The sequence below is a fragment of the Megalops cyprinoides genome, chromosome 2 (assembly GCF_013368585.1).
Source record: "Megalops cyprinoides isolate fMegCyp1 chromosome 2, fMegCyp1.pri, whole genome shotgun sequence".
NCBI lineage: Eukaryota > Metazoa > Chordata > Actinopteri > Elopiformes > Megalopidae > Megalops > Megalops cyprinoides.
Genome location: NC_050584.1, coordinates 5366399 through 5381651, shown reverse-complemented (window position 1 = coordinate 5381651; position 15253 = coordinate 5366399). Strand labels below are relative to the sequence as shown.

The 15253-nt window shown below is 41.7% G+C and overlaps 1 protein-coding gene across 4 annotated transcripts; it reads right to left on the bottom strand.

Moving 5' to 3' along the window:
- Nucleotides 1-655: 655 nt before the first annotated feature.
- On the bottom strand, nucleotides 656-15224 carry LOC118772915 (nucleolar transcription factor 1-A-like). Of its 4 annotated transcripts, none has more exons than XM_036521579.1 (20): nucleotides 14689-15224; nucleotides 12493-12625; nucleotides 11709-11890; nucleotides 11094-11177; nucleotides 10723-10878; nucleotides 10282-10346; nucleotides 9500-9620; nucleotides 8463-8573; nucleotides 8169-8296; nucleotides 7832-7973; nucleotides 7469-7510; nucleotides 7174-7287; nucleotides 6364-6519; nucleotides 4871-4999; nucleotides 2963-3048; nucleotides 2566-2755; nucleotides 2328-2375; nucleotides 1955-2086; nucleotides 1518-1643; nucleotides 656-1262 (listed from the first exon to the last, which is right to left on the bottom strand). In XM_036521579.1, the coding sequence occupies exons 2-20, from the start codon at nucleotides 12536-12538 to the stop codon at nucleotides 1167-1169; spliced, it is 2154 nt and encodes a 717-aa protein (XP_036377472.1). In that variant the 5' UTR covers nucleotides 12539-12625; nucleotides 14689-15224; the 3' UTR covers nucleotides 656-1166. The 4 variants fall into 4 exon arrangements, with proteins under 4 accessions (XP_036377472.1, XP_036377473.1, XP_036377474.1 ...); XM_036521580.1 differs by having other exon boundaries at nucleotides 1518-1640; XM_036521581.1 differs by having other exon boundaries at nucleotides 2021-2086.
- Nucleotides 15225-15253: the final 29 nt, after the last annotated feature.

The window sequence follows — 15253 nt, the reverse complement described above, 5'->3', positions numbered from 1 at the left end:
GATAACTTTCCGACTAACTAGAATGCAGATTGGTCCATTAAAAGATGTCATAAATCTGGGTTTTGTGTGGTAAAACAATTAATGGTGGCATCCTTATAGATGTGGTAAACACTGACTTCTGTAAAGCAGGAGCTGCCTCTGCACATCAAGCATCATCAAGTTCATAGTTGTGTTTTTCACTTGCCTTGTGCCATTGAGTTCATTAGCTGTTGCCTGAATTGTGAAGAGAATGAGAGGAGAAATAAAATGCACTGGGGCAGAGCTGGGAGCTGTTCTGTAGTCACCAAAATGCCCACTTTGAAGAGTTACTCTCACTAAGACTTTAGATGCAGCACATTGACATACGCTCTCCCTTCCCAAAAAACATAAGGCTATGTTGGGCTATATTGTTTAGCCCAAGGGTCCTCTGGTGAATAATTGTACACTTTAGAGCCTTGGCAATTTACTGGACTGCATTCAAGACTCCATTGTCTTAATTGCTTAATTAAGCAATTAAAACACATTCTGATGAAGTAATTTATTTCCCTTGTTAATTTTCTTAAATTCTGTTTCAATCTAGAGCAAAGACACTATGTTCTTGTGTGATGTGTTCAATTTTCTTAGTAAGAATAACTGAAATGACAGTGTACCGAATACAAGAGAAAAAACAGTGCATTTATTTGGAACTGAACCTGAAATGTGTCCAGGTGTCCAGGAAAGGGCACAGTAAGGAAAGTCTTTTCTTCCTACATGTGACTGCTTCAGACAGACACACGAACTTAGGATTTACTGAGCCTGCCCCATCTCTGCTGACACCTTGGCACAAACTAAAACGCGTGCCAAAAAAAGGAACTCCAAAGCTTCATCTGATTCATGTTGAAAAGATAACAGAATGGTCAACACAGTTTAATAACATCTATAGAAAGGCAATAAAAATGAGAACACACACACACACACATAACATAACTCTGTTAAAAAATGAAGTTGTCCAGTTGAGCAAAAGTCGTGATGCCAAAAGTCTGTTGACCCCAGTCTTCGGTCTGGCCTTTCCACGACAGGGAGAGAGCCACCAGACTGGTTATTTGAGGGCGTATCCCAGAAGGCCCCACCCTATCATCGTGGAGGGGTGCATTTTTCGGAGTCGGGGGGTGTGTCCTGCACAGCCCCTTCTCCATAGATGGATGGGGCTAGTCCGAGTCAGTTTCACTGCTGTCATCTGTTGAGCTGCTAGTGGCGTCTGACTGGTCATCATCGTCGTCATCGTCATCATCATCGTCGTCATTCTAGAAACAGGAAAGACAGCATCAGTCAGGAGACCACCCAAACTTCTGCTTTTCCAATTTTTCTTTATTTTTAGTTTTATTCATCACCTTCGGAGGAACATTTTTATACATGCTGCTCTTAATATTTAGCTTCAGGAATAATGTAGGTATTGCTGCAAAAATTAAATTTCTTATACTTATACTTCTTATACTTATACATGTCCGTCTATTGTGCGATTGCTTGTCCAAGGTGACTGTCGCTGTCAACTCGCTCACCTCGTCATCGTCATCATCATCACTGTCGGAGCTGCCGGATGACTCCTCCTCCTCCTCCTCCTCCTCCTCTTCAGAGTCAGAGGAGTCGGTCTTCTCCTCATCGTCATCTGAATCTGACGTGTCCTGCTGGAGATGACGGAGTCAGTCCTCCCCCCACTCTCACACGCACGTGCGCACAAACACATAAAGCATGCGGCATATACACACACCCCTGCACGCAGAGCTTCTCTTACACCCAGCGCCAGACAGAGACGCATCCTGCTGGCATTTAACCTGGTGGCCTGCTGGTCACAGATCCCATTCTGCATCATTTCCTGCAACCCACTCCCCATTGACACCCACCCCTGATAAGCTCCTCGCTCAAAACTCCACTCCATGCATACTCCTCTCCTTTCGCCCAACTGTGTGAAGTATGTTTGGGGTGATGTGGACGTTACCTTGGCTCGGTACGCCATCGCTCGCCTGCCCCCCCCGGCCCCCAGTCCTCCGGCTGTGGCACCTACCGCCTTCCCCTTCGTCATTCGCACCTTCGCCCTGGGGCCTCGTGCCTTGGCAGTGTTGCGCCGTTTCTAAGGGGAGGGGGGGAGAGAGGGGGACAGGAATGGGGAGGAGAGCCACGGATAAAAACTGTTCAAGCACCAACAGGCATCGTACACACGAAGAGGTCTTTCAGCATGACGGCGCCCCTGCTTCCCCCTTTAATCCCGTCTGGTGCTTTCTTATTTCCAGTCATGCCATGTACGAGCGAAGGGGGGGGGGGGGGGGGGGGTGGGGGGGCAGCCACAAAGAAAAAGCAGGGCCTGTACTCACCGTGCTGGAGACCTCTTTGTAAGCAGCACGTTCCTGAGGAGAGAGGGACTGTGCAAGAGAGAAAGAGGGAGACAAAGTCAAAGAGCAAAGCTTCAAAGATTAAGACAGTTCCATCAGACCACATGGTTAAGACAAAGTGATCGTGAGGCCATATTTGACAACACAAATACACATATTAAGCTGGCATATGCGGTGACTGGACTCCCTTTAGCCACTCTGGTCCCTCCTGGCCTCCTACCTTCACCCAGGCCTCTAGCTCTGCTTTGTATTCAATCTGCTGCTCCTCCACAATCTTCTTGTACTTGTCCTTTTGGCTCTGACTCAGCTTGTGCCATCGTTTGCCAATCTCCACCATGCGCTCCTTCAGGCTGAAGTGGTTCAGCTCGCCGTTTGTCAGCAGCTCCTGAGAAAACATCTGGTACCCACTCCTGAGAGAGAGAGAGAGGGGGGGTGTCAGGTAGCTACAACTACAACTACAGCTACACTTAGCATAGTGATGCACTTATTTGGAAGGCGCTCTGGGTAAGAGAGTCTGCTAAATGATGTAATGTAGTGTAATGCAGGTAACCTCTGCTCCAACAGAACTGGAGGTACAGTTTAAGTGGAGACTGTGCAGTCATGCTGTGTTCACTCACACAGGGGGTTTCTTCGGTTCCCCATCAAATCGGGTTTTTCCCTTGCCCTGGCCTGTTTGGGGTGTCCTGGTCTCCAGTAGCTCCCTCTGCAGGGCAATGACACAATGCTCAGCAAATACATTTACAAAAGACGACTCCAGTACACAGACATGCAGTATTAGACATACAGCCATGTTATGTCAATCACTGATGTGTTTGACCTAAGAATAGCTAAAAATGCTTCAATTAGTACAAATCACCCTGCAAAGATTAGGAACAATGAAAAGACAGAGATATACAAAACAGACCACAGCAAACCTATTATACATGCACACAATCAGAACAAATTCCAATAGGAAAGACTTTACATTGACTTTTTTTTTTTTTTACAAAAAAACCCCAAAATAATTTTCAGTCATTAAGATTAGACTGGTTAATCCTCTGTATTTAGTAGAGCCCGACCGATAAATCGGCGTGCTGATATTATCGGCCGATACGAGCTAATTGCAGATAAATTGGTATCAGCATTTATAACAGCCATGACAAACATTTTTTTTAATGTAATTTAAAATAGTAAAAAATGTAATTTTTAAGGGATTTTTAAATGTCTTTTTATTTTCTTTTTTTTTATTTAATTTTTTTTTTATTCTCTGGCAACATCGCTTACAGCAGCTTGTAACACTGTCCATTGTCAAATTAGGTTACCCACAAATCTAGCTAATGCCATGTTTATCAGTGGAAGACCACTAACATTAATGAGCGGTTAAACTATAGTGTTTAACTTATTCTGCCAAAGTCGCAAGCCCTCGTTGCGGACAGTCATGTAATATTAGATGCATTCAACAGCAGCGTTTACTCTAGGTCACTGTATCTTACTGCATAGTTTAAGATGGCATGATATATTTTTTTTTTTTAACTTTTTTTGTATTTTTATACATTTGACTATTATTTATCAAAACTTTAATATACTTTGTTGTACTTTTATTCAAATAACTATTTATGACAATAAAACAAGTTTATTTTTAAACCGCATTATGTCATGTTATCTTGGTGAGGACTCTTAAATAACTACACATAACAAATGCTTGGAAAATCTTTGTTATGTGCTTCTGGAAACAAAAGAATATCAGCCAATATATCATTATCGAAATTGGTGTCGGTCTTAAAAATCCTATATCGGTCAGGCTCTAGTATTAAGTTATATTTAGTTACTTGGCAAATTGCTTCTTCCTGGGTTTTGTCCTGAGCTGTGATACTCAGATACTAGCTTCAGCGCTAGACCAGTCTAGAGGTGTTTATATCCTAAATTCAAAATGGCCACAAATAGTAAACACAGTCACACCATTTCCTGATTAGGCATGAAAGGGCCTGATAAACTGCAATAACACAATAGGAATACTATTTAAATGAAAAGTCTACATAGTATGAATAGTCCAAATCAAGATGGTCTATATTGATATAGATACAGACAATAAAGTTTGAATATAGTCTAAATAATGACTGCATTACAAGTCGCACACTTAATTCAAAGATGAATACTATACAACTATATAATTTTACTACAGGTGTACTATATATGAATATAGTCTAACAGAAGAGGATCTACCTAGGATGAATACAGTCTTCAATATGGATAGTATAAATGAATAGTATATACGGGTTGAATATACTTGATTAAAAGAGTAACACAACAATAAAATTCTAATATGTTTAAGAAATGTTGAAGAGAAACTACCGGAAATAGCACACTTCCGGTTCTGGTATGCTACGTGCACAGACGGAACTTCATATCAGAACAGGTAAAACAGGACTGTATGCTGGGGACAGAGTGGCTCACATAGGACCACAGAGGCCAACAGTTCCACACTCCAGACCAACATTCCTTCGGTGCACTAGAGAGGACAGGGGTCAACGCATCTGGCCACTGACCACTGTGCTGTACTGAACCTCGTATCGCTTCTGGTCCTCCGCCGCTTTCTTAATCCAAGGGATCTTCTCCTTCTTCTCCATTGACCTCCACGCCGACTCCATGGCGCTCTGTGCTTTTTTGCGATCGTTCTATGAAGGGAAGGAACAGAGTCAGCAGCAATCCCACGGCAGCCAGTTAGTTTGCGTCTTGATAAGAGGAAAGAGAAACCTCTGTCACTGGAGCTTACTGTATCAATTTCTTGTGACCGTGATTTTAGAACAAAAATCTTCAGGAAATGCCATGGAACGATTGTGTGCATTCAACAAGACAGAAAAATGTACACTTAATGTAATTCTTCTGACATTTACAAAAGGGTTTTGAAATTGCCTAGAATACTTACACACATTTTTAACAGTGATCCAGTGATTACTCATAGTATGAAACTGTGTTTACTTACAGGTATAGCTTTCCTCTGTACTGAAATGGTAGATGTGGTTCTGATTAAATCCAACATTCTGGCAATGCACATCTGTCATCTATCATCAAGACATTACATTTTGGGGAAAAAAACCTGCCTTCACAGGAACCAGGTAAGACCTTAGAGTGTATAAGACCAGATTTTCTTCAAGAAATATATTTAATGAGCAAACACATTTAATGATGAAAGGTAAAAATGTTTATTTGGGTTAGGATCAAATGCCATGCAGGCTTTAGAAAGCCTAGCAGAAAAAGTGTTTCAGGGTGTTCATTTTTGTTTATTTTTCTGAAGCAAACATGTTGCCTGTTGCATCACTGAATGGATATGTCACTGGCTGTAAGCTTGCCAAGTGGCAACCTCTTTTATGAAAATTAATTTCTAGATATTTGTTGCAACTAACTTTTCACTTACTAAGGATATCACAGGGTGTATAAAACATGAACTCATTGCTTTTATTAAATATTTTTTCTGAGCTCTTAAGAACTTTGCTCAATAGGCCATTTTAGGCCACTTTGTGGCTACATTGCATTTACTATGGTTACTTAACACACGTTCCTTGCTGTAGACTCCAACAATTACAAGCAATGGTATAGGGTTAGCAGTGAAGTGCAAGACCACATATGTAACAAAATCCTTCTCAGTAACACATGCAAGCCTATTCTTTTTACAGATTATCAGAAATGAACTTCTATTCATTTTTCCAGCACGTTTATGCAAACATACTTTGCAGTTCATGGCAACCTCTTCATTTCTCAGAATCTGTGACAAAAATACTGCACTGTTCCTAACTAGGTCCTTAAAGTCACTCCATCATTAGATGCCGAAACACATTTAACTTCAAGTGTAGCTTACTGAATGGCACCCCCTAAAATAACTCGCCTCTAATGACTGCTTTGCTCAAACTCAGTCGGTACTTTAACTGCTGCTACTGTAATCTTACACAGACCATCACCTTCTAGATTATTTTAGGCAGATAAATGGTCACCATGCAAATTACTGGGACCTCGCAGGACCCCCTTTGCTTGGCTCTCTCACCCTGTACTTGGCGAGGTAGTCTCCGATGACACTCTGCTGCCACATCTCCTCTGCTGTTTTGGGCGTTTCGGGTAGCCTTGTCCGCTTCCTCCCATCTCTCTTCTCTTTGGCTACACCATGCACCCACTGCTCGAGGTCATGATCACGAGAGCGGTCCTGGAACAGGGTGTAAAGGAGCACCACGCTCAATTCACACGGTTCATTTGACACCCTCCAAATGTCTCACAACTAACAGGAAAAATGGAACATGGAAACATGCTTCACATAAATGATGATTGCTTCCCAATTATTACTTATAGTTACTTATTTCACCATCATCTATTAGGTTTACAGACTTTAAAACAGCTTCTTTCAAACCAATTTCAGCTACAGCATTTTTATGGACTTAGTTATGATTCTGTGTAAAGAGGTGTGGTCCTGTGCTATTCTCACTATTCTCCACATTTAAATAACTCACGTTTGGACAGGGGACACCTATAGTCCTGGAGAGCAGTAAGCTCTGCCCCCCCCAACTTAACCTCCCATCTCTTTTTTAAGTAAAGACATTCTTTGGATAGAAAGTCTAGGTGTAAATTCTATTTCTACTAAATTCTATTCTAATTCTACTTAAACTTGTAACCTGTAGGAATTGTGCACCACAATACCTGAGTCAGCGTTCCATTGTTTTGGTAAAAAACAATGTACTGAGTCCCCAGTACTGAATTGATTGGTAAAAAATAAAGCTCAGACATGTAAATTAAGTTGCTGGGGTGTTTTCTCCCAGTAATTACCAGTTAAAGCCTCAGAGTGCGAGTGCTGCTTGTGTCCTACCTTGCTCAAAGGGGACTTTGCCCTGAGAGGGCTGGCTGCGGTCCCAACAGTGAGCCGAGTCCCCCCAAGCTTCTCCTCTGTCAGCACCCTGTCCCGCTCCTCCTCTGGCAGACTCTGAAAAACAGGGAGCTGTGAGTGACGGGGCTCGCACTCACACACACACACAGACACACTCACACACATACTCACACACACTCACATAGCTCTTACTGCTCTGCAACCAAGCCTGCGGTTACCGTTACACACAGGAACATACTCCATAAGGTATATGGCACTAACAAGTTTGTGTACTTACCTCCAGAAACCTCTGCAGGTCCATCTCATACTGCTTCTTTTTCTAAAGGAGATTTTAAAAAGTTACCATAGTGCCAGAAAATAGCATTGACTGTCTTGCTTTGCCCCAGAAGTGTGAAAGACTTTGTGTCAAATGAAATTGTGGATCAAATGACACTACAACCTAAATACTCATACAATTAAACACAGTTAAACACGGATATGAGCAAGCTCTGTTTTGTCAAACAGTCTATTCCTTTAAAAGCTGAAAATGTAGCATTTAATTTTCCCCATCCTCTTCACAACCTTTGTGACATGCTTCTTTGTTTTATGACACAAAAGCAAAGGGCAGAGTTCCTATGACTCCGGGCTGTTTCAGGCTGACCTGCTCACACCGCTTCTGGAACATGTCCTTCTCCTTCTGCGTCATCATCTTCCACTGCTTGCTGCAGAGCACCATGCGCTCCGTGCTGGGCACGTCCTTCATGTTCACCATCAGCTCCGCGCAGTACAGCGAGTAGCCATTCCTACAGGAGGAGAGCAGCAGGTGCCGTCACCCCGTGTGGCAAGGAGGGACGCAAACTCTGCTCCGCATTCGTCAAAAACCTGACAGCCCACCGCTGCACAGTCCACCTCTTGGAACAAACGTGAGCTTTTTAACAAATCTCTGCGAACTGCCAGCCACTGCAAGGCTCTCAAGGCACTGCAACGTGGGTACTTACGGAGGAGGCTTGGTGGGCCGGCCGTCGAACTTGTCCTTGAGCTGCCGCTCAGCCTTGGTGAGGACCGACTTGACGTGCTCATCTGTGATGGAGTCTGGATGAGCTTCGTTGTACGCTCTCATGCTGTCCTGCGATAGGAACGGTCAGAATTACATTAAGTCCAAAAGTACGTCAAGTTGATCTGGTGTCCAGCAGTGCAAATGGGCTCATATTTGTACATTTTTCTGACCACCCTATACAGACCTCACTGCCCCTTTGATTCTGAAAGACTCCCAGCAATCCTTTCCCTCTCACCTCATAATCTTTCTGCAGCTCCAAGGCCTTGCTGATCCACTTGAGGCGCTTCTTGTCAGAGAGCTGTGACCACTGTCTGCGCAAGGCCTCTTTCAGCTCTTTTTGGCCCACCTGGTGACGGGAAGCCGCAGAGCCAGAAAAATTTAGACACTTTCCTGAAGTTTCCATTATAAGCATTATAAGCATAAACATCAAATGCAACAACATTGTTAACATCATCTTGTGAACAGGCAATACATTATTTAAACAACATTATAAACTGTTAGGTATATTTTTAACTCTATATTCTTAATGTTTTTTGAAATGGGAAACAAGGACATTAATACTAGAAAGTTACTCTGAACATTTACAGCAGTTAATCGAACCTGCCAACACTGTCATGCTTTTCAGACAAGGCTCTCAGTGCACATCAGAATGAGCTCAATTCACTCATGTCTACTAGGTTGTACTTGTAATTAAAGTACATATGTACTTAAAGGGACCCAGGCAGAAAAAATGCTTTGGTCGCTGAATTATGGCCACATACTTGACACGTCACATATCCAGTTTCATCACCATTTACTACCTTTTCACAGCCAATGTTGGAGGCATATGTACTAAGAAGATAAAAGCCATTACAGCATAAGCTATCATCCCACCTATATTCCAGGTGACTGGTAATGTGAAGAGACCTGCAGCAAACAGAATATCTGACTAATTATTTCATGAGTATTTTTTATTTTCATTTAAAACCCCATACCATTTTCAATGTGTTTTATGTTTATTATTAGAACTAATTGAATTGCTCACTTATTTATTGATTCCATATATGTAACAGGTGATTATTGATTTTGATTGATAATGTGTTTTACTGTGCTTGAATGTGTGTGTTTGGACGGGACTAACATTCTTTATATTGTATTCTTCTATTACATATTCTTCTATTATATTTAAAAAAGTATGGCAATAGCCATGGAAAGGTATGTGACAACACTTGACTCCTGTGTTACTGCCACGCCCATCCCACCTTCTCCTGCATTCCCCCTCTATGCACTCACATCTGGATGCAGCTTCATGTATGCCTTCTTCTCATGGTTGTACCACAGCTGCTGGGGGGTCTTGGGTTTCTCCGGGAGGTCAGACTTCTTCCTTTCCTCGATCAGCTCCGGGTGCTCCTCTCTGGGGTGGGGAAGGTGGGAAAGGGCAACACGTGGGGAAGTGGGGCATGCTTCCACTATGATTGACCCAATCACAACCTTTGTGACATGGTAACAGAGAACAATGACCCTTGATGGTTCACTTTGAAACACTTCGCCCATTTGTATTAGGTGATGTGATACTCAAAAAATGAATACCGCAATATTACTGAAAAAGTAAACCTTCTAAACCTGAGACAAAATTAACTGTACCTGAAACCACGTGGTCTGTGTTGTGGGAGTGAAAATGTGGAATTGACTTACAAAAGTTCATGTGGGAAAGTGGGTAATCACGCAAGAGGAAATAAGTCACTAACATGTATGTTTTGACAAAAAGAAAGAATAACAGCAATATGCTTAAGGACATATGTTAAACCATGCAAGTTGTTCAAGGGCCCAGGATTCAGTTATCCAAACCAGGTAACTGAGAGGGATGTGAATATCACCGCTAGAAGGTGTGTATTCTAACTTACTCAAATTTCAGTATTGACTATATTCAATCTGAGGAAGTGTTTGATCATTTTAAGCTTGGTTTTGGGGAGAATATTTTAACTACAGTAAATTTCTAACTTTGTCATTCACCCTGAATTCAACCACATACATGAATTTATTCATTCATTATATAGTGCAATTATGTTACTTACTTGAAGCGTGCCATGTTTTTCTCAAATGACTCTTTCTCACGCTGAAACTCTTGGATGTACTTGAGCTGTTAGGACAGACAAATCCAAAAGTTAATTAACAAACATGTAATTAAAGTTGATCTCAAATTAGTTTAATTCTTAGCAATTTAACATCCTCTCTGAATGAATTTACATATTTCTTCCACTCCAGAGTGTTATTAGCAAAGACTACCAAAAACTAGGGCAAAAGGGTAGAAATCATTAGATTTGCTGCTCAAAGCAGTGGTTTGGCATGTTGTGGGCCTTCTTTAGAGTAAACACACTCAGTTTGTGTTCACAGTATTTTAGTGGCTTGAGCAGTTGGAAAACCTTTAGAACACTTAGCAAAAGAGTGGAAGAAAGAAATAGATGAGGGCTCAGCCTAGGACTGACTGCTGGAGTTTGGGTGGAGGCCTCTCTCACCTTCTTCTTTTCTGTGAGCTCCTTGTATTTCTTGGAAAGGATCTTAGTGAGGTCCAGATTGCTCATCTCTGGGTGGATCTTGGCGTACTTGGCTCGCTTCTCCATGAAGAAGCGGAAATATGGTGTTAGAGGCTTTTTGGGGAAGTCTGGATGCGTCTGAGAAAGAAAAAAACACCACCACTCTTATAAGCATGTGTTGTCAGCTAAAACAGTTACTCAAAAATACAGGTATGTGTTGTTAGTTGTCCAGAACAAAACGATCAAATTACCAAGAGTGTGAACAGAAAATGCATCCCTTGTGCACAGAAGGTACAAACAGACATTTTGGCTCTCTCCTTCATCAACGTATAGTCCCCCGTTTGCCTCCATACCTTCAGCTTTTTGCCTTTATAAGGGTTCTTCACATACTCAATGGCATCAATGATGAGCTCTGTCATGGTTCTGTACTTCCGGACCTGAGGACAGACACCGATCAGAGTCAGTGACAGGGACCATTTTACATATCACCATTTCATACTACGAGTACTGAATTTAATTTTTGCAAATAAAAGAACAAATAAAACTCTGCCTCTTCCCTTGCAGTTATGTTTAAATCAATAAAAGGGGCTTTACCTCTTACTTTAGCATTTCAGTGCTAATCAACTCAATCTAATCTACTCAAATGTACTAACTTACATTGTTGACAGTGAAAGACATTTAACCCTCTTAAATTCTGAACCCTGGACAACAATAACATAATCCCCCCCCATCACATTATATCCAAGTTTCACATAAGAGTATTTGTGCCATATTGAGGTTAATGTATGAATAACCTCAGTTCTAACTTATATAAGAAGCCAATTGTGGTTGGCTTCTACAGGAATTTGGATGCCACCTGGAATGACTTTAAGCAAGGGGATCGTTTGGGCTAGGACAAATAAAGCTCGGGAGGGAGTCCATTTCAACGGTCAGCTCTGAGTGCCAATCACTGTTCACTTTCATCTCACCTCATTGGAGACTTTCTGCCACTTCTGCTTGCACATATCCCCAGAGAAGGAGCCAAAGCCAACCTTCTCCCAGTCAAAGTGCGACTCGGTCGTCTTGTACTTCATGCCGTCTCCATCGGGCAGCAGACTGCGGATCCTCTCCAACAAAGTCAGACAGTCCTCCTTACTCCATTCGTCCCCATCTGACACACACACACACAGTCTTAAACACACGGTGCCCACACTACATGGATAACCACTACACTGGGGAAGCCCTCCAACAGATAAAGCTCCGCATTGGACGCAATCCTTACTATCTTGAAGAGGATCGTCATGTCAGAGCAATTGTATATACAAACCTGTAGCAATTATATGAGCAATGGCAAAGCTCTTCACTTGGCACTTTCAATTTCAATGATCCTCCAACATCAGTTTCAAAGTGATTCCAGGTTAATATTTCTGACACTTCTACCATTAATGACCAAAGATGAATACTGTATGTAATGTAGTTGCATCACACTATCAGTATAATCTACAGTACTAATGTCAGAACTCAGTCCCGATGCCAGAGGTTCTGCAGTGCCTTTTTCCATTCATCCTGGTTAACATTTTTATTCTATCCAAGTAAATAATACTCTTTTCATACTAGTGTGTGTGTGCATGGATAGTTGAGGTGGGTGAAGACTGCAGTAAAAAAGCTACATGAATATTGAGTATTTTATATTCTATTCTATTCACAGAGTCTTACTGGACAAAAAAAACAAGCAGTGCAGCGTAGTGAAGCAGTGAGAGTCTCACGCAGTACCTTGCTCTCTCTTAACGCGTGCGGCCTGGCTACTGTTGCCGTTCATGGTGGGGGCACTGCAGGTAACTCCTCCTGGACTCTCCGGGCCTCTGACGTGTGACCCAAAAGAACGACCTCTGTTCCGAGTGACCACCTTAGAGCAAAACCCCGTTTCATACCGTAAGCAGTTATGACACAGAATCACAAAGACGTGTTACCAAGAGTTAATCTGTTCATTGTCATGAGAAGTAACTCAGTGGACGGGGAAAACAAAATCCAAGGAACACTAATACACTATCAGAGAGCCACAGTTCAGTAATCACTCTACCCTAAGAAGTTGCTTTCTTGTCTTAGGCCTTCATGAACCATGAAAGTTTATGCTACCACCAAAAAAGTTATTAAATAAGTCATTAGAGAGGATGGATGTTCGATTAAAGTAACACATGGGAATATGCAACATTGTACACATATTAATCAGAAAAGATAATATACAAGTAAAAGTTTTAAACAGACATTCTTAGAAGTGTGTGCTTAGAAAAACTGGCACATCATTCTATCAAACACTAATAAATGTGAAATGTTTTGCAACCCATTTTGGTTATCTAGCAAATTGCCTGCTGCTTTCAAATATGTTCATCATCTTGACCATGAAATCAGTGGGATAATTATAACTATTACGAGTGTCATCTCATCAGTATAAAGGACAAACTGAAGTAATGAACAAGCAATTACCCCCTTGTTAATGACAGTGAGATCGATACTCTATTTCCATTACTCTTGTCATTTATTGTTTTTGCATTGTTTAATCATACATTTATCAAGTAAACATGTCCCAAGGACGAGGCTAAGAAAATACTCAAATGGAAGATCGTCAGAGGAAAAAACCTCATGCTTTCATAAATGGATCATTTTACAGGAAGCTTGGCTAACGTTTTGTGTCTCAGTTACTTGATTTTCATATAATTACACATTCACAGTTTATTACTACATTTAAACATGTATTAACATGATAACCAGCTATAACTATCACAGATTACTCCTGTTAGATAGATACAGTATTATGTTGTTCACCTCTCGGTGTCTTTTCTCTCCAACAACCTAACCAGTCCAAATGTGGTTGGATTGGACTCAGAGATTCATTCGAGCAGCTACTTCGATTGCCACACCTTTAAGTGAATTCAGAGTGGGCAGTTCACATATAAATGTCGGTAACCCCTCAAAAAATGTGCTATCGATCACAGAAATTTTCGGCCCATACACGAAAACAGAGCAGGAATAGTGCATTTTGACTTCATGCTTGCGAGTCAGTTTTGACACCGTTTACCAACCAGGCGGCGGCGCAGCTGCGCACACTGGCGGGCGCCTCTCGTCCGTTTATAGTGTCACGCCCGCACGCTCGCAAGGTCAACTTGAGCAAAACAGTTGCTTAACTCCCCTCCCCCTTTCCTACCAGCAGAACACCTTAAATAAACAAACGGGGACTTAATGAATGATGCCATTGTTTCGAAAGAATAATACTTTTTTTCGGAAAAGAAAAATCAAACGCAGGGACACCAGAATTCGATTGCTAACCTCATGCAATGTTGAGAGCGTAGCTGATACTCATCGGTGTTACAGCCTGGATGAAGGAAGAATCTATATTCGTCGAAAATGCCACGGGAGCTAGTTAGCTAGCTATCTGATGTTAGCATACTTTTTCGTATTTCTATGGCGGCGTAGCTAGAGAAACGGATCCTCTGTCCGATTACGGCCCCCAATGGCGTACTAATTCCGGCAAGTGTCAGCACACAGCTTCAGCTTGAATTGAAGCTGTGGTACAGAGGGAATAACTATTTTTATATTTAAGTTTTGCCTCAGCATAAAGGTTTGTTAATGTAACCTCTGACATTCCTAACTTTCAGACTTATAATATACTGCTAGCTAGTTAGGTAGCAAGCTAACGTTAGCTAGCTAGCTAACTATTTATATGCACTGTCTACCTTTAATCTGCTTTATCGAAATGTGCAACAAATGTAATAAGCGGTGCACATAAATTATTTAAGCGTGACACATTTTTATGTAGTTTGCCTTGTAGTTTTAGATAAACAGAGACGACAGCGGGACTGGTCTGGCTGCCTTCGCCCAAAATCCCACACTGCAGAACCGCCATGAATGTTACAAAGACTCGGGGAGAAACTAAGAAAATCGTAGAAAACGTTATAAAAAGGGATCACTCACCTTTCTTTTACTAACAAACTAGCCACGTTATTGATCAGAATTAATGTCGTGGTGATGGTGGTGGGGCTTTTTATTGTCTTATTTTCTTAGCCATAAACCCCGGGGAGTAAGGTCGAAACGGATCCGACAAAAGGAGCGTCTGGTTCGGTATGAAACTCCGCCCAGCGCCGCAGGGGGAGGAACTCCGAGGGAAAGCATGCGAGAAAAAAGGAGACAAAGGCGGTGGCTAAACGTAACTTTTAGGAGATATTTTGTGAAGTGATTTTAATTGTTGTGTTATTATTTAGCTGACCAACAATTTAAAATACTTAAAAACCAGCCCCCACAGCTAATGTTAGCTGACTAACTTAGCAGGCTACCGTTAGCTCTGAAAGAGGCAATGAAGCGCGGAGCAGTGGTTTTATATGCTGGTGAGTAGCTAGCTAGCTAGGCACACATATTCGTATGTTTCGGAAATGGCTTGCTAAGTACAGTAGTTTTTAGCGTCTAAAAAAACTAGACCTGCGATTATATAAGACGACGAGATACCATACTGTATAGCTGGTCTAACGTTAGATTAATTAGA